The following is a 20547-nucleotide window of genomic DNA, read 5'->3' on the forward strand; positions in this document are numbered from 1 at the left end:
ACTAATTTTTTCTTCTTTGGATTTCTTTTTCGGTTTTTTGGGCTTTATCACTTTCAGAAAGTTGTAGTATTCCTCGTCGATATCTTGGTCCTGAACAGCTCAGAAGCTCAAACTTGTTCTTAAGTTCCAGTACATACTGATTTTTCTCCTCCTCTTATCTCAAAGACCTTTGTATTATTTACTCAAGTCAGCTTTTTCCTTGCTCTTTTATATCAAGTGTGCATCTTACCATTCTGTGATCACTTCCAACATTTACCTTGTTCGGGACAGTAACATCATTCTCGATATATCTTCTGTTAGTGAGGATGAAGTCGATTTCATTAGTTGTTAATTCATTTGGGCTCTTCCATGTCCACTTTCTGTTCGCCCTTTTCTTGAAAAAATGTTCATTACTGACATTCTTCGAGATACTGCAAATTCCACAAGTCTCTCACCTCTTTCATTTCTATTACCAATTCCAAAATTTCCTATAGTTCCCCTTTCTGCACTGTTTTGTCTCTTTCCTTAGCATTGAAGTCCCCCATAATGATAGTGTAGTGGGTTATCTGCTCATCTAGAAGACTCAATTTCAGTCTACATTTCTTCAGCCTCCTCATTCATCACCATAACTCGATGTTGGTCAATATGGTTTTAACCTTTAGCTTGTACTTCTTAAAAATCCTGAGTAGTAGTTTTGACACCCTTGGTGATATACTTTTTTAATTCCAAAATGTTGTTCTTTATATCTTATGGACCAGAAAATGATACTCCACCTTTGCTCCTGTGACTGTTTCCATTGGTGTGCAGCAGATTTCCACTTGATAAACTTATAAATGATTAATTTCTTCTTGTTGTTTCAGCCAAGCCCATGATATTCCAATTCACATTTTCTAATTCCTTTTCCAGTTCTTATATCCTATCTTCACCGATGAGCGATGTTACGTTGTAACAGGCCAAGTTCAGTTTCTGTGCTTGGCAGCCTGGTCGTACCCAGAGATTTTTAGCACACTCTGATCCTCTCGCTGCCGTAAGAGAGGGAGTGAAAGCTGTTGGGGACTGAGGGCCATTTGTTTTGTCGTGCTGTCATGTGCTGGAGGGGAGAGTTCGATCGTTCCCTCTTCATGCTGACCAGGCATCTTGAAGTGAACCACTCTTCACATTCGTTGCCACCTAAGTAACGTAACAGGGCTTACCATCAAGAAGGTGTGTATGAGTTGATTTTAGGGAAGCAGGCCAACCGGATTTCTCCTAAGTCTTTTGAAATAGAAAGATATTGTATCCATCAGTGTTTATTACATGCAGCTTATTACACCACTAAACACACACATGCATGCAGACCCTAGAAGGAGTTCTCCTTCATAATGGAAACAAGCATGCATCCATTCTTGCAGCCCATTCAGTACACTTAAAGAATAACTATGGAAATTTTAAGCTTCTTTTGAAAAAAAATTTAGTATACAGATCATACTTGGCTGGGGTGTGAAGTTTTAGTTGGTCTGCTAATCAACCAACAACTTGGTTACACAAAAGTGCCCTGCTTTCTGTGCAGTTGGGATGGTTGAGCAAGCTGACACCATTTTCAAAGAACATTAAAGACAAGCCAATAGTAGATTAAAACAAAGTACTGTTGCCTCTGCATATGAAAGTCCACCCAAGCCCAGACAGAATAAGGAAGAAAATTGATTGAAGTATGTTTGCACTAAATTCCATTGCTTACACTAAAAAAAAAAAAAAAAAAAAAAATCAAAGCAGGAATTTGTTGGGCTTCAAATCTGCAAACTATTGATAGATTCTGTATTTGAAGAATCCATGAACCAAACTGAACGAGACTCTTGGACCGGCTTTTAAAATGTAGTATGCAATTTTTGGAAACAAACGCCCACATTATGATACAGTCATGAGCAACATGCTGGAAATGTTCAGAAAACTAGGCTACACTTCTTCTTGCAGTTTCATCTTAGCTAATATAGGTATTTTAAATAAAGAGAAGAAATTGGGAATGGAATGAGTTTGCATTTAGAAAAGTGAAATTAAAAATAGTTGGAGTTAAAAAAAGAATCAAAGGAAACTTTTGAATCTGCCTAGGAAAGTACACACTATTAAAAGGTTAAAATCAAATTTTGCATCTCAGGGAAGTAAGTCATCTTAAATGTTTCAAAAGCAGTTTCTAATTCAGTTATTAAATAAATAGTTTTCATGATACCCGAAGCTTTGTGTCCTCTTAAGATAAAGCTTCAGCTGTTAACTCTTTCTTGAGTGAGTAGTTTTCAAATAGCGGCAGCTGTGTGCAGCAAGTTTCTTCATGAAATTACGAAATATAAAATCTGTACACGAATCACTTTAACACAGCAGTGGTGGTGGGACATCTCACAGTGGCACCTTAAAAGTTATTTTCCCACATTAACTGTTAATCGATGATTAAAATTCTGAAATATTTTTCCGCCATCATAAATGTAATCAAACTTTTACTGCAGTAGTTTCTGATGCAATTTGCTTATGGTTTTCATGTATAAATTAGACGGAGTACCTGTTGGGTGACCCACCACTTTTTTTTTTTTTTTTTGAACTTTGAATTGTAGTTAAAATTTGGATTTTGCTTGGATAATTGCATGGTACTGGACAAATGCCAATACTGTGTTTGTTTAAAGTTGGCTACTTGTTTTTTCTCTCCCACTAGGTCAATAAACATTTACCATTTTATCCCAGTTGTTTTTGAAAGACTTGTTTTCACAGCGTAAAAATAACACTAAACCTTGTGTTCTCAAAATGGCCCCTATTCTGCAGGAAGCAATTTACTTAGTTTCAAAATTTGTGCACTGCTGAAGGGTGCCAAATTTGAATTATATCTTTAAAATATAAGAATAATGTCTCTCATATAAAATATACATAATAAACAGAAATATGTATGTATGTGCAGTTGAACTGTTGTTCTTTTCTGTTATCAGGGTGCATTGTAACTGTTCTTATCAGTTATTAATGTACTAAAATCCTTTGTAAATAATAATTTTTATGTAATTTTAAATCATGTTATTGTTATCTGTAGCCTAATTTTAATTTCAATTATAGGCAAGCATCGCAAGCACCCTGGTGGTCGTGGAAATGCTGGTGGCATGCATCACCATAGAATAAACTTTGACAAATAGTAAGCTCTGATATGTTTATCATACTTATTTATTTTACTTGAAAAAACATAAAAACAATATCAAATATAATCAGCTTATTAACCACCAAATGATGGTGGTTAATAAGTTGATTAATTTCACAAAGCTTGGGAATGAACTGTGTCCTAAAAGTTTTTTAATCATAAAAATTCATTGGCATTACAGAGATTTTGAATGAACTGCATTTCTGAAATGAAATAGTTTTATAATATATATAAAATTTAAAGGGGAAAGCAGTAGAAGCATAAGTCTTGTGAAGTGTTGTTGGTAATTGGAGTAACTTTTCTCCCAAGGTAGTTGAGATAGTGACAGATTTGTGGTAGAAATCAGATCATTACTTTTAGAAATGGGCAAATTGTGTTTTTATTATTATTATTATTAACAGTACAGAATAAAATTTCTTCCTTGCATTGTCTACTCTCCGTCTCTCTCTTCTGTGAGGATATTTACACATTTTCAGATTTGCTCTGTAAAATCAATCTGATTGCAGGAAGGACTCTTAGAAATAAACCATCTCCATTTGGGTCTAAGAGCTAGTATTTTGTATTCTTATATCACAGACTTTCATGGAAAGCTTACTGTTATGGATTTCAGTTAAGAGTGTGCTTGCTTTCCAAATGCTGAAGTCATGATCAATATATTTTTGTTTATTGACATAGGCTTCAAGCTACTATTAGGTATTGTCCCTGGGTATCTTTTGCACAGAATAATATATTGAGGTCATGTGCTATAGTGAAGATGTGGGTATATAGTAAGATTTCTGTGTATAATTAGGGAAGTAGTTCATTAGCAGCCACTAATAATGAACCAGTGATTGCCATGGAATAGGGTGTCTCAGAAAGATGTGAACATATTTTAGAAAATAAAATTGATTAAATTTCAAACTATTGGATTTGTACAGAAGCAAATGTTTATGGCACGTGGTGAGCTAGTGCATATATTCATATTGTCCTACTAGGCACTGATCATAGTGGCAAACAACTGAAAGACATTATCCAATATAACTGCTGGAATAGCTTCAGACTTGTTTAATTTCATCCTTTTCTAATAGCGTAGCCTCTCCTCCTTTCCTATCCTGTCTATCCTTTCTGTAGACATTGTACTCTCCAAATTCCATTTCTGCATTCCTTATATCTGTGTGCCACCATGTCTCTGATATCCCAACAATATCTGCCTTTGATGCTTTGAGCAATACCCCAAATTCATCAAATTTATTTACCAAACTCCTAGCATTGGTGTACACGCAAGTATACATGCACCTGTTCTTTTTCTTAGTTACCCTAACGCGACCCATGTGTTTACTTGTACCGCAGTGACTCCCAGCAGTCTCTGAAATATCCTGCATCTTGTTTTCCAGGTTTCTGCTCATTCCAATAGAAGCAGTGCAAGAATCACTTTCACCTATTAGTCCTTGTATCACCCCCAAGCTAGCAGTTTTCCGCCCCGCCTAACACTGCCTCGATAGCATCAGCAAATATTCATGCACCCTTTCTATTTAAGTGTATCCCATCCCTGTAGAAGCAGTGCCTTCTGTTAACACGTACAGACCAGGCTGAAAAAAATTCTACCCCTTGAGCCTTGCACAATCTTTCCAAGGCCGAATTGATCGACAAGGCTCTCATCATATACTCCCTCCTATCGTGTCTGGGCAGAATTGCAGACACTTTCAAATTCAACCCTAATTCACTGCTTTTTTTCAACAGTGACCTGTACTTGTTAAGTTGTTATTTTGGTTTTTAGGAGCATTAGAAGGAGCACTGCTCCTTCCCACCTGGGAAGGAGCACTGCTGCTCCTTCCCACCTGGCTACGGAGGCGCCTACTTGTTAAGTAATTCTGCCGGTCTCCTACTCTTAATATCATTAGTGCCAACGTGTACAACTATATCACCTTTTGTGCCCTTAAAAGATGATTTACTACCCATTTATAATTAATTACTTGCAGTAACAGAAAAGCCCAATAAACTGGAAAGTGCAAATTGTTTTGTTTTATGGTTGTGACCTCCAGAAATGTGCTTTAGGAAAATATCACAAAGCCGTCCAAAATTGGTTCTTATAACAGAACATATGCTAATAATGAAAGTGTAGTGCATTTTAATGATTTGAATTGGTAACTAATACAATTTACACTATAAAAACAACCTTTTTGAGAGTTATATAGTGAAAATTGCAACCTCCAAGGTTGTGGAACGAATTATCAAAAAACAGTGTTATTGGGTTCACATTACGATATTTTCACGATACGACAGTGTCTCTGGAATGGATTAATATCATAAAGTGGGATACAGTATAATTTAGTTACGTGTGTGGTTTGAAATTCTGTATTTATGAATGTTTAACATTCGTTTTTTTTGTAATTAATGTTCATATTTTCGATTTTGTTGATACTTGAAAAAAAAAAAAACTCGTAAAGTGAAAACTGCCTGTGTATACACTGAGTGATCACTGAATTATGACCACCCTTATGAAAAGTGAATGCGACCAGTTGACCACGTGAGGTATGAGAGTGCACAGTTAGTCAACCTATGTAGCATAGATAAGGTGTCAGTGGTTCAGTAGGTAGTAAAATTTCAAGCGTGATGGATGAAAGGAAGGATTTATCAGACTTTGGTAAAGGACATATTGTGGGAGCTCGATGAGCTGGTGCCTCGATTTTCCAAACAGTTGAACTGGTGGGGTATTCGAGAGCCGCTGCAGTTAGTGTACTAGGACTGGCGTCAAAAGGGTCAAACAACGACCTGACTGCAAAGGTCAGTGAAAGGTTGAAGTTAGAGGTGAGTGCCGGGTCTAATGACTCGTACAGTCGAATAGGTGCATCATTGTTCAAGAGTTGACACACCCAATACAACATGTGCCAATCCGGAACAATATCTGCCATGACTATGTGTCGCATGCTCACATGTATGGGGCAGACAACCCTTATGGCATCATCTCCTAACCAAGGTTCATTGCTATAAAAGACTTTCCTGTTGCAAAGGGCATGCAAGTTGGGCATTAGAAGACTGGAAGAAGGTGTGCTGTTCGGATGAGTCAAGTTCTTTACTCCACACCGTTCGATGGTCGTGTACGGATTTGGCGTTAACATGAGGCTCTTGATCTGCCATGCACGGTATCAAAAGTGCAGGCCAGTGGTGGCAGTTGTATGGTGTGGGGCCTGTTTCACTGCCGGGAACTTGAACCCCTGGTGGACATGGAACAACGTATCACTGGTCTCCGCTATCGTCAACTGCTTGCGGACTGTGTACACCCTGCTATAGTACGCTTCTTCCTGAATGGCAATAGTGTCTTCCAAGATGACAATGCGCCGAACCATCGGGCACTTGTTGTGCAGGAATAGTTTGAGGAACACAGTTCTGACTTCCAGCATATCAATTGGCCTCCGAACTCACTCTATCAATCCCATAGAGCACTTGTGGGACCCTATGGAACGGCATAGCAGCCATCTGGATACACCAGTCACCTCCATACCTGCATTGCTGGCCGCATTACGCACAGATTGGTTGGCCATACTTCCAGAATGCTTCCGACATCTTGTTGAATCAATGCCACGTCGGATAGCTGTTGTACTGAGGGCAAAAGGAGGACCTACGAAGTATTAGGTAGGTGGTAATAATTCAGTAATCACTTGGTGTATATTTTTTGGGGATTAAGCTATATATTTTTTTTATTTTTACAGAAATAATGTTGAATGACTCTTATGATAAACTACTTCATTTCAGTACTGCCCAAATGGCATGCACAGTGGGTACATTAAGCCTCTGTTGGTATGTCATTGTTCATTCACCTTTAAAAAAAACACTGTATAACAAAATTCTGGATGAGAAACCATGTTGGACAGAGCGGACCTCTTAGATTGGATGCAAAGTAAAGTAGTGAGATTAGTAAGGAGAACAAATGGGTGCTCTCTTACATGGAAAGTCTCAGTTCTGCAAATTGCAGCATCTTGAGGTGATCTGATTGAGGTTTTTAAAACTGAATGGATTGAGTAGGCTCAATGATGATGATGGAATCCTACCTCTTGCCCAGACTATACATGAGGGGGCATAAATTCAAATTGAGGAAGGATGGTTGCTCATGGAAATTTGCCTTCAGCTAGCATTCAGTTCTCATTCAGATAGTTGACTGTTGGAACAAACTTTCATCTGGTGTTACAAAAGTGAGTAATTATGAATAATTCAAGATAAAACTAGACACCATTAGAGGAGATGGACAAGTGTTATGGGAAAGGAGGTGTGTGTGTGCACATGCACTTTATAATATAAGCTTGCTTTCTTGCATCATTTACCATTATTAATGTAAGATTGTAATAGCTTCATAGATTCACTGCCTTCTCCTTGAATGGTTGAATTTTTCTAGTCCAGTAATTTGCCTTACAAATTTTCACTGCAATATTATATCACTGTTTCATTTACCTGTTTATGAGCACCTTGAGAACCTTGCTTGCACAATACTGTACATCTCAGATTTATCACATTGTTGAAATTGTCCTTTATTATGTTAGTTTTGTGGCAAATTCACATTTACACTGTTTTTGAACATCATACTTCAGATTTTAAATTTCTGTGCATTATTTGAAGCTGTGCTGGAGCAGCATTTCACATTTGCTTTAACTACTATTGCCATCATATATGAGCACAACATGATGAACAAAGCCAAGCTCAACTGTAAATATGTGAAGAAATATTTACAATGAAAATATCTGTAGATATTTCCCTGGGGGGTCATCAGAAGCTAAATTCAGATGAATAGTAATTAATGAGAGAACTGTGACAATTTCAGCAGTTCTTTTTTAGTAACTTGTTTAAGAATAATTAACATGTTAATTTACATGAGAAAGATTTTTAAAAAATGATAATTATTTTCAATTTAAATTTATTTCTTGTTTTGTGCTACATTTGTTGTAAAAGTGGATAGTCTGAATAAATTGAAGGAAGAACTAAACAAACTCCAGGGGCTCACATCTGTTGAGTATGGGCTTGGTGCACTTAGGGTCCTGAGCTGGATATCATCATTCTTCTCTTTCTTGGTGATTCCCTTCTACTTTTGACACTCTTTCTCTCTCTCTCAGGGTAACTCGGGGATTTTTTATTTTTTTTTGGCTGGTGCAGCATAAGCCTCAGGCTTCCTTGCACCATGTAGCTAATAATAATATAACTACTGGAGGGATGTGTCGATGCTTTTTTTAAAATTATTATTATTATTTTTTTTTTGATGCAGTATAAACTTGCTTTTTTACATCATATGTACAGCCTCTGTACTTGGAAACTGTATTTCAAGTGCGCTGCACTTGAAATGTGCTGGCAGAATGCACTGGTCCCAAAGGAACTACTAGTCGTTGGTGACTATTGTCAGGGAAATGGAAAACATGCTTTGTAAAAAGGATAGGTGGAACAGGACCAGGGTATGTCTGCCAGGGGCAAAGGTTGATGACGTTGTAGAGCGGATATCATCTTTTAAGGGCACAAAAGGTGATGTAGTTGTACACATTGGCACTAATGATATTAAGAGTAGGAGACCGCTGGAATTACTTAATAAATAGGTCACTGATGAAAAAGAGCCGTGAATTAGGGTTGAATTTGAAAGTGTCTGCAATTCTGTCCAGACACGATAGGAGGGAGTATATGATGAGAGCCCTGTCGATCAATTCGGCCCTGGAAAGATTGTGCAAGGCTCAAGAGGTAGAATTTTTTTCAGCCTGGTCTGTACTTGTTAACAGGAGAGACTGCTTCTACAGGGATGGGATACACTTAAATAGAAAGAGTGCAAGAATGTTTGCTGATGCTATCGAGGCAGTGTTAGGTGGGTTGGAAAACTGCTAGATTTGGGGGGGATACAAGGACTAATAGATTAACAGTAGCCACTGGCAGAGGTGAAAGTGATTCTTGCACTGCTTCTATTGGAATGAGCAGCAGCCTGGAAAATAAGATGCAGGATATTTCAGAGACTGCTGGGAATCATAGGGGTACAAGTAAACACATGGGTTGTGTTAGGGTAGCTACGAAAAAGAACAGGTGCATGTATACTTGCGTGTACACCAATGCTAGGAGATTAGTAAATAAATTTGATGAATTTGAGGTATTGCTTCAAAACATCAAAGGCAGATATTGTTGGGATTTCAGAGACGTGGTGTCACACAGATATAAGGAATGCAGAACTGGAATTTGGGGAGTACAATGTCTACAGAAAGGATAGACAGGATAGGAAGGGAGGAGGGGTTATGCTATTAGTTAAGAAATACATAAAATCCAAGGAAGTGAAACCAGTCGACGTCGCTGGATAGTGCAGTGTCGAGTCAGTTTGGTGCGACATAAGCATTGGGAGATCAAAATTGAGAGTAAGAGTGTGCTATAGGCCTAATGACTCTAATGAGTATAATAAGAAACTGTACAGGGAAATAGTGTGGGCCAGTAAATCAGAGAGTCTTATGGGGGATTTCAATTTCCCAGATATTGACTGGAATTTGGGGGCTGGTCACTCACACACTAGCAAGGCTTTTGTGGATTTATTGGATGATTGTTTTCTACATAAGCATGTTCGGGAGGCAACGAGAGGGAGTAATACTCTTGATTTGATTATCAGTAGTGATTCTTCATGCATTAAGAATCTGCAGATAAATGAACACCTAGGTGGCAGTGATCACAGTGTTCTTAAGTGGGATTTACTCAAAGTGGTAACTACCATTAGGGGTAAAGGGAAGGGTTATTGCTTTCGTAAACATGACTACGATGGACTGAGACAGTATTTAAATTCTATACAGTGGGACCAACTGATGATATTACCAACAGCAAATTCAAAATGGGAAGCATTCAAAGAAGTTATCTTGGAAGCTACTAGGCTTTACATACCAACTAAGAAATATTGTTTAAGGTTTAGGCCTAAATGGATGTCAGATGAACTAATGGGACATATGGCAGAGAAGAAAAATGCATAGGATACATAAAAATTAACATGTGACACAGAAGCCTATAATAGATACAAGTTGATCTGTAACCAAGTTACAAAGGAGGTTAGGCAGGCGAAGGCAGATTACGAGAAATCTTTGGCAAGGGATGAAAAAAAAACAGCAAAGAGTTCTTTACTTATGTAAACTCTAGAAGGAAGGGGATGAATCAGATTGGTCCACTTGATATCAGTGGGTCAACTGTTGATGATCTTGCTCAGGTAGCTAACAAACTAAATGAATATTTTGCATAGACATTCACACATGAGGAGTTATTCAGCGAGGGAAATGCCAGAGGTATATTCAACTCTGGCAGTAAGCTAGATAATATTGTAATAAATGAGAGTAAAGTGGAGGATAAATTGTTGAAGATAAACACAAGAAAGGCACCTGGGGTGGATGGAATCTATCCAGTTATATTAAAGGAGGCAGCAAAGGAAGTAAGCAAACCCTTACCCATAATTATGAGAGCTTCCTTAGACTCAGGGAAGAGGTACCCATGGACTGGAGATGTGCAAATGTGACCCCAATTCACAAAGGAGGATCAAAGGCTGACACAAGTAATTATAGACCTGTGAGTTTAACTTCTGTTCCCGGAAAATTAATGGAGGCACTGGTTAAAGAAGCACTGCAGGATCATCTAGACAAGACTTCAGTTATAGCTCGGACACAGCATGGGTTTGTTAAAGGGAAGTCTTGCCTGACCAATTTGATTGGATACTATGATGCAGTCACAAAAGAACTGGATGCAGGGAATAACTTTGATATTATATACTTGGATCTTAGAAAGGCTTTTGGTACTGTTGCACATGGAAGACTGCTGCACAAATTGGAACAGTGTGGTATTGGAGGCAAATTGCTGCTATGGATAAAGGGGTGGTTGAGGGGGAGAAGACAGAGATTGGTAATGAATGGACACTGCTCATCGTGGACTAATGTTATTAGTGGAGTCCCTCAGGGTTCAGTATTGGGTCCATTGTTTTCTGTATTTATAAATGATATTGACGATGGTATATCGAGCTTAATGTCCAAGTTTGCAGATGATACGAAGGTTGACAGGCTTGTCAAGGACACTGCTGACACTATGCTGCTCAACAGGATCTGGAAAGGTTGAGCAGATGGACTGAGAGGTGGCAAATGAAGTTTAACATTGACAAATGTAAAGTACTACACATGGGAAACAGCAACCCCAGAGCAACATATCAACTCTGTGGTACTACACTGACAGTGGTAGAGAATGAAAGGGACCTGGGGGTGGTTGTGCAGGCAGATATGAAGTTCTCTGAGCAGTGCAGATAGGCTGCAAGAGTAGCTTATTGTGTTTTGTCAATGATATATAGGAATTTTTCTATCAGCGATAAGGAGGTGATTATTCCCTTTTATATAAGGGAATGGTCAATCCACACCTAGAGTACTGTATACAGGCCTGGAGGCTTCATTTCAAGAAGGATGTAGAGCTGCTGGAACGAGTACAGAGAAGGGCAACAAGATTAGTGAATGGAATAAAGGGGTACTCTTACAAGGAAAGGCTTAAGGTTTGCAAATTACAGTGTCTGGAGACTAGGCAACTGCGAGGTGAACTGATAGAGGTGAATAAAGCCTGGAATGGTTTGAGCATGCTCAATGATGATGGGATTCTTCCTCTTGCTCACAATAATCACCTGAGAGGGCATAAATTCAAATTGAGGAAAGACAGATATAGGATAGACGTGTGGAAATTTGCTTTTAGCCAGCGGGTCGTTGGTTGGTGAACAGACTTCCATCCCTTGTCATGGAAGTTGATAGCCTAAATAAGTTTAAGGCTCAGCTGGACAGGTATTTCGAACGAACAGAGGGGGGGTGAAGTGAAAGTGGTTATTTTTTATTTTATTTTATTTTTTTGTCTGATGCTGCATAAGCTTGCTTTCTTGCATCAAATGCCTCTGCTAATGCTAAGTGTGACATACAATTCCTTACGAAGTGGTATTCCTTATCTTAACAAGAATACAAGCAAATGTTTGATAAATCATCAGCTAGACACAGACTTTCTTTTCTGCCTATTTATGCTGTTTGGGGAATTTCTTGTCTGCACATACCTTCTTAAGTTGCCTCAGTCTTGTGACTGGTAGTTCAGTAGCAATTCCTTCCATTCTTCTCTGTTGTTAGCCTTTACTTTATTTCTTGCTAAAGAATTTATTCCTGTACTTTCCTTTTGTTTAATATAGCTTTTCCTTGGCCTTTGTCTTGTTTCTTTTCCCTTCCATCATTTCTTGTTCTTTCCTTTAGTTGTTTAATATAGCTTTTCTTTGGCCTTCCCTTCCTCCTCCTTCTTCTGGCATTATAACCTAGGGTGGGTCTTAGCCTTCTCACTGAAGGCCAAGACCCACCTTCCATCATTCCCTCTAAATTTCTTTTTGTTAAGCTTTCATATCATAATAAATGTCCATTCCATCTTTTTATTCTGATTATTGTCTTAATAAGAGTTCTTGGCTGGTTGATCTCTTCCTGCATTTCATTTGTTTTTCTGTCTGTCCATATTATTTTTAGCATGAGCCTCTAGTCTTCCTTCCTTTCCAATTGTCCAGGTCTCTTTCGCATACAGAGCAGTACTCCAGATATGTTTATTCTTTTTCTGAGCCTTAGGTTCATTTTACTGACTAGTATTCTTCTCATCCTATTAAGTTGAGTCTTGGCTATTCCAATTCTGGTTTTTACATCTTCTCTGCACCTTCCATCGTCTGTTATAGTACTGCCAAGGTATTTGTGTTTAAACTTGTTCAATTTTTGTTCATCTGAGCTTGTTTGTTTTTTCTGTATTTATTTTAATTTTATATTTTCTAAAATTATTTATTGTTTCCAGAATTTTTCTAAATTTATTTTCATCTTGGGTCAAAAATTTCAATATCATCAGTGAATCTAAAACAGTATTCTTCTCCATTAACTTTTATTCCATTTTTTCCCCTTAATTTCTTTATTTCCTGAATTGCATTTTCTGTATATAAATTAAATGAGTAGTTAGAGGATACACCCATGCCTTATTTCTCTTTATTTTACTGTTTCTTTTTTTTTCTCTTATCATAATTATTCCCTTTTGATTCTTATTATAGTTTGTATAATATCGTTATCTCTCAGTCAATGCCAGTTTTTTCTAAACAACTGAATGCTATATTGAATACAACCTTATCAAATGCCTTTTCTAGATCTATAAAGCAAATGTTTCTTTGCCAATTTCTAATCTTTTTTCAGTTATAGACTAGCATAATATCACCTCTCTTATGCCCCTTTCTTTTCTATAAACAAATTAGACTTCATCAAGATTAGAATCTATTTTAGGGTATAGTTAATAGTAATGGCCATATGGTGCAAGGAAGTCAATGGCTTATGCTTCACTGGCCAAAAAAAAAAAAAAGAAAAGTAAAATAATAATAATGCAAAAAAATAAATAATTAATAAAAGAAAAGGAAATAGACAGCCTATTTGTTCCCCTCCTCCTCAACTTCTCACCCCATAACTTGTGTTTATGTCCCCTAGTTCTAGAGTCATTTATAACCGTGAAAATTTCTTCTTCATTCATTTTACTTTTGCCTCTCAGAGCCTTAAGCACCTCAATGAAGTCTACTCAGGTGCCTAGTTTCCAAACTGTGCAACCCACATATTCAATTCAATCCACATATTCTATCCTCACATGGATGCCCTTATACAGATCTCACCAGGCGGGTTACCTATCTTTGGACCCTTTCAAGAAGCTTGGTCATTTTTCTTTTTTTTTATTAGGTGCAGTCTCCGTACTTGAACAAGTATTCCAGGTGTGGTTTAACAATAGCCTTCTATAATGGGATTATGACGTCCTTATCTCTACACCAAATGTTGGATAAATCATTGATAGGACACGATGGGCCTTCCTTGCAACCTGTTTACAATGCTCAGACAGAGAACTTCATATCTGACCATATTGTAACTCCCAAGTCCCTTTCTTCTACTAAACTCCACCAAGTGTTGGAGTTGAGTAGTAGAGCAAAGCATTCACTTTTCTGCCATCGCTGAAGTTTATCTAAGTCACTCTGAAGGAGCTCTGCTTGATGGTGATCATTAACTATTCTACCAAATGGTGCTACATCATCTGCAAATATAGACATCATGTCCCCTATCCCTTCATCAGTGTCATTTAAGAAAATCAAAAATCTCAGTACTGAAACTGGGGAATCCCCACTTCTTGCATTAGCCCAATCTGAAAAATAGCCATTTATCACAACCCTCTGCTTCCTGCCCTGAAGGTATCCATCTAACGATTTTCTCCGCAATTCCAACCTGTTTCAGCTTATAAAGTAACTGCTCATGTGGGACTGAGTCAGATGCTTTGCTGAACTCTAAATAAACAATGTCGAAACCCTATCAAAATAGCTAACTAGATTTGTTAAACATGATTTTTCCCTTTAGAAAACCATGCTGCCTGTCCTTCAGAATTCCATTTCTATTTAAATAATCCCTGAATTCCAGCCTTGATCATTGTGTATACTTCTTGGGGAACTTGTATTATTTTCAGCAGTTTTTCTGCAATGTGAGACCTAGCTTTATGCTCTGAACTGTTCACATTTATTGGCAGTGTTTTTTGGTATTGGAATGATAATTGGTTTTGTAAAATCATCTAGTAATACTCCTGTTTCATGTTTTTATGTAATTAATTCATGGTGCACAGTTTTTGTTTCTTCTCCTGGGTGCTTTAGTAGTTTTCTGAAATTCCAACAGCCCCATGACTTTTATTATTCTTTAATTTGTTTCATGTTTTATCAAATTCATTTCTGTCTATAAATAAATTTAAAATAAATTTTCTGTTTATACTCCGGGACGACCAAACGGTCAGAGTTCACAAGATAGATAGAATACAAGAAACAACACCGTATTCAGTAGTCACGGGCTTGAACCCCGGTCACTCAAGGCATGTGTACTTATGCACCTGCGCCCTGACCACTAGGCTACGGCGACTAGCAGGTCCTCTGATTTGTTCTATGTGATGAAACTGGTTGATTTTAAGTTCTTCCCCTGTATAAAGACTCACCAGATATTCCTTTCATCTTACTACGATTTCATCTGTGTTCATGAGTAACTGTAAATTCTTGCCTTTTATTGATGTGTTTTAACTGTGTATATTTTTTGGGATTTTTCTTTTTATCTAATCCTTTGTAAGCTTTCTTTAAACTTCCTTTCAAGAATAGTTTTGTTAGTTTGCATTGCTCTTCGAAATACGTTTCCTTGGCTTTCTTACACATTAGTAATTTGGTTTCTTAATTTTTTGCATTCCATTTTTCATAGTGTCATTTGAATTTTTTTAGCTTTCTCCTTTCATCCAGTTGCTGTAATATTCCTTGGATTATCTGAACTTACCATAACTCCCAAATCCCTTTTTAATCTTCTGTTTATAATTCAGCCTCATCACTCCATAAGTTAATTGGGGATTGTTATTCCCTAGATATGACCTTGCATTTTGTTGTGTTACAATGTAGTTGCTACTTTTGTGACCATCCTTGAAATATGTCCAGGTTATCCTGAAGAATCAAGGCTTAGCAATGATCATTAAACACCAGTCTTCTGATCATCTGAAAATTTTGACATGCCCTCTATATCGATATAAATCCCGCCCCTTCACACATCAGAAGCTTATGCTTCTTCTTTTCTTTCTTTGACAGTGATTTCTTATACTCAGCCTTTACCAACCAAACCATATCAGTGATACTATTACAGATTGACTTATAGCTGTCATAGACTTCTTGTGGACATGCCTCATAGTTTATATAGGACAACCTGTGAAGATTGATTCGACTTTGCCATGGTATTGATGTGCCACCATAGTGGCACATAATTTTGTAAATGCCCAGAAATGAGTATAGCACTCTGTTTTGCAGTGTGTATTTTGTTATGATGTTTAGATTCTGACCACGTTGCTACTTGGGAGCAATCACCAGGAAGGCTAGTCGTCAGTATCCATCCCATAAGGAGGGGGACCATGTTCCCATATTGTTCTGTTGTGAACAATATGGGAACATGCTTGGCACTGAGTGTGGTGGTATCCCACACTCACAGGGAAGCAGAAGCTAAACCAGTGAATGCCAGTAATCCTGGTTTAATAGGCTAGCAAATCTTGCTCTCAGAGGAGCTGGCAAAAAAAAAAATAAAAGTAATACTAAGTGTTCAACATAAAATGCAAAGAAGCCACAAGCTTTTGCTGCACTGGGCAAAAAAAAAAGTAGATAAAAAAAATAGAAATCATGTGCCTTCACTCCTTGCAAAGGTAACTATCCAGTTGACCTTTAAATTTATTCAAATTGACAGCTTCAGTTACCTGCAAAAGCAACTTCCTAAAGTCTAGTCTAAACCTCAACCCCTTTAATTTGAATTTATGACCCTTAGTTCTGGAATTCTTTATAACAGTGAGAATTCCACCTTCATTCATTTTGCTAATCGCTCTCAGCCTTATAAACCTCAGTCAGGTCACCTCTGAGGTGCCTGGTTGCCAAGCTCCGCAGCCCGCATAATCGGAGCCTTTCCTTGTATGGTCACCCGTTTGCTGATCTCAGCATACCAGTTGCCCATCATTGGATAATCTCATTGTCTTTTTTCAGATGAGGTCTTATCATTGCCTTATACAGTGGGATTATGACCTCCCTATCTGTACAATGATCGATAAATCATCAGTAGGACAATGAACATGTTTAACATTGCTCAGAAAACTTCATGTCTGCTGTATCATAACTCGCAGATCCCTTTCTTTCTCTGTTGTTTTTAATTCAACCTCACCAAAAGTATGATTTATTTTGGGGTTCGTTGGTAAATAAATAAAAATTCAGCCAAGTAGGTGATTAGATCCAAAAGAAGTTCCTTTTTGGTGGCAGACTAGGTAATGAAATCTTGAGAAGTTCTTGTTTATTGAGCAAAGTTGATGGTTAAAGATGTAATGGCAGAAGTGAAAAGAAAATATCCAAAAGTGCAAATCCTTGGATATTGTATTATTGATGATTATTGACTTGCATAAAAAATAAGTCTATGAGGATAGACACTATTTAGGTAATTTCACCAAGGTTGAGGTTGTCGCAGACATTCTTTCAGATATACCAGACAAGCTGTATTTGCTACCTGGGAGTATAAAACACCGATGGAACTGATATTTGGGTGACCCTCAAGTCAAGTGGACTCAATTTTGGTGCAGCCTGGATGATCTGTGACAGCCAACTCCTCTGCTTTCACCTTCACGATGGTGGGACTGTTAGTAATCCTGGGTAAAATCCCCATGTGCAAGCACACTGTGGGTGACCACCTAGGTGTGAACCAACGTAAGCAGGGGTTGAGGTGTGCCGCCCCTCTGTGTTACCAGACAATACTAGTTGGCAGATGACTCATCAATTGGTGCAATACCACCACTTTGCTTGTTGGAGGCTTGATGTGGGGGAACCCATCTTTAGTATTTAAACATCCCAAACACTTCCTAGTTCATTTCACAAATATGCGTGGTCTCAACTATGTCCATTTCCACTTGCAGTCTGCCAAGCACCATCTACTTTTTCTGACAGAATCTCAGTTATCGGTTGATTGAACCAGTGCTCATCTCAGTTGCCCAAATTATTCGCTGTATGATTCCTTTCACCTCAAAGGTGGTACTTGTGCATATGTCCATTTCAATATTCCCTGTCAGAGACTTGGTAATTTAGATCCTCTTTTCGATCTTCTCTGGCTTAAAATCTCTCTATCTCATTCTGTCAAATTCATCTGTTGTCTCTACCATTCTCCTAACTCCACTAATCACTTGGAGCTCTTTGACTTCTCTTTGCAACTTGACTTTCTCCAGTCCAACTTTCCTAATGGTGAGGTAATTTTCCTTGGTGATTTTAATGATCACAACTCCAGCTTCTGTTCTCTAGTCACACCGAACTAGCTGGTTGAGATGCTGAGGCTTTTGCAATTACTAATGACTTCTTCACACAGATTGGTCATTTACCTACCAGAATATCAGACAATCCTAACCATACAGCCAACACACTTGATCTTTTCTCACAAACAACCCTTCTAAGTACATGGTCAAAGTGGGTGATCCTTTAGGCACCTCAGATCACAACTTGGTGATTGTCTCTTCTTCAATGGAGCATTTATCTAATGGCTATTCCCAACCTCATTGTTTGGCATTTCAAGAATGCAAAATGTGATGACCTGCAAAATATTTTTCTTGGCGGATTGCTGTGTCAAAATGTTGTTTATTAGCATGTTCGGGAGGTAACTTGGGCAGGACACATAGGTCGAAGACACGATGACAGATGGACTAAAAAAAAATAACAGAATGGTACCCAAGAGGAGCTAGAAGAAATCCTGGAAGACAAAGGCAGAGATGAATAGATGAAATTCATGAGTTTGTGGATAGTAAATGGATGGCCAGTGCACAAAACAGAAGGAACTGGAAAGTTGCTGGAGAGGCCTTCATCCTGCAGTGGATTAAAAATGGCTGATGATGATGTTCGGGAGGCAACTAGAGGGAGTAATACTCTTGATTTGATTATCAGTAGTGATTCTTCATGCATTAAGAATCTGCAGATAAAGGAACCACTAGGTGGCAGTGAACACAGTGTGCTGAAGTGGGTTTTACTCAAAGAGGTAAATACCATCAGGGGTAAAGGGAAGGGTTTTTGCTTTCATAAAGGCTACTACAGTGGTCTGAGACAGTTAAATTCTACACAGTGGGACCAACTGATGATGTTACCAACAGCAAATTCAAAATGGGAAGCATTCAAAGAATTTATCTTGGAAGCTACTAGGCTTTACATACCAACTAAGAAATATTGTTCAAGGTTTAGGCCTAAATGTATGTCAGATGAACTAATGAGACATATGGCAGAGAAGAAAAATGCATGGGATGCATAAAAATTAACATGTGACACAGAAACCAATGATAGATATAAGTTGATCTGTAACCAAGTTACAAAGGAGGTTAGGCAGACGAAGTAAGATTACGAGATATCTTGGGCAAAGGATGCAAAGAAAAACAGCAAAGAGTTCCTTACTTGTGTAAACTCTAGAAGGAAGGGGATGAATCAGATTGGTCCACTTGATACCGATGGTTCAACTGTTGATGATCCTGCTCAGGTAGCTAACAAACTAAATGAATATTTTGCATCGACATTCACACATGAGGAGTTATTCAGCAAGGGGAGTGCCAGAGGTGTATTCAACTCTGGCAGTAAGCTAGATAATCTTGTAATAACTGAGAGTAAAGTGGAGGAGAAATTGTTGAAGACAAACACAAGAAGGGCACCTGGGGTGGATGGGATCTATCCAGTTATATTAAAGGAGGCAGCAAAGGAAGTAAGCAAACCCTTAGCCATAATTATGAGAGCTTCCTTGGACTCAGGGGAGAGGTACCCATAGACGGGAGATGTGCAAATGTGATCCCAATTCACAAATGAGGATCAAAGGTTGACAAGTAATTATAGACCTGTGAGTTTAACTTCTGTTCCGGGGAAATTAATGGAGGCACTGGTTAAAGAAGCTCTGCAGAGTGCTTCTTTAACCAGTGCCTCTAATAACTGAAGTCTTTTCATCATCTAGACAAGACTTCAGTTATAGCTCGGACACAGCATGGTTTTGTTAAGGGAAAGTCTTGCCTGACCAATTTGATTGGATACTATGATGCAGTCATAAAAGAACTGGATGCAGGGAATAACTTTGATATTATATACTTGGATCTTAGAAAGGCTTTTGATACCGTTGCACACGGAAGACTGCTGCACAAATTGGAGCAGTGCGGCATTGGAGGCAAATTGCTGCTATGGATAAAGGGATGGTTGAGGGGAAAAAGACAGAGTGGTAATCAATGGACACTGCTCATCGTGTACTAATGTTATTAGTGGAGTCCCTCAGGGTTCAGTGTTGGGTCCATTGTTGTTTTCTGTATTTATAAATAATGTTGATGATGGTATATCAAGCTTAATGTCCACGTTTGCAGACGATACAAAGGTTGGCAGGGTTGTTAAGGACACTACTGACACTATGCTGTGAAACAGGATCTGGAAAGGTTGAGCAGATGGACTGAGGTGGCAAATGAAGTTTAACATTGATAAATGTAAAGTATTACCTATGGGAAACAGCAATGTATCAACTCTGTGGTACTTCACGGACAGTGGTAGAGAATGAAAAGGACCTGGGGATAATTGTGCAGGCAGATATGAAGTTCTCTGAACAGTACAGATGGGCTGCAAGAGTAGCTCATGGTGTCATGTCAATGAAATACAGGAATTTTTCTAGAAGGGATAAGGAGGTGATTATTCCCTTATATAAGGCAATGGTCAGGCCACACCCTGAGTACTGTATACAGGTCTGGAGGCCCCATTTCAAGAAGGATGTAGAGCTGCTGGAACGAGTACAGAAAAGGGCAACAAGATTAGTGAATGGAACAAAGGGTTGCTCTTACGAAGAAAGGCTTAAGTTTTGCAAATTACCGTGTCTGGAGACTAG

General features: G+C 38.3%; 1 protein-coding gene across 1 annotated transcript in view; it reads left to right on the forward strand.

Moving 5' to 3' along the window:
- RpL27A (ribosomal protein L27A) overlaps positions 1-20547 on the forward strand; it is a 73087-nt gene that overhangs the window by 23776 nt on the left and 28764 nt on the right. Inside the window, exon 3 of the mRNA XM_090384015.1 lies at positions 3046-3121. Within this exon, the coding sequence (XP_090240141.1) occupies positions 3046-3121 (76 nt within the window). The remainder of the gene's footprint in view (positions 1-3045; positions 3122-20547) is intronic.

The sequence above is a fragment of the Mastigoproctus giganteus genome, chromosome 10, assembly GCF_048544385.1.
Source record: "Mastigoproctus giganteus isolate SK-2022 chromosome 10, ASM4854438v1, whole genome shotgun sequence".
NCBI lineage: Eukaryota > Metazoa > Arthropoda > Arachnida > Uropygi > Thelyphonidae > Mastigoproctus > Mastigoproctus giganteus.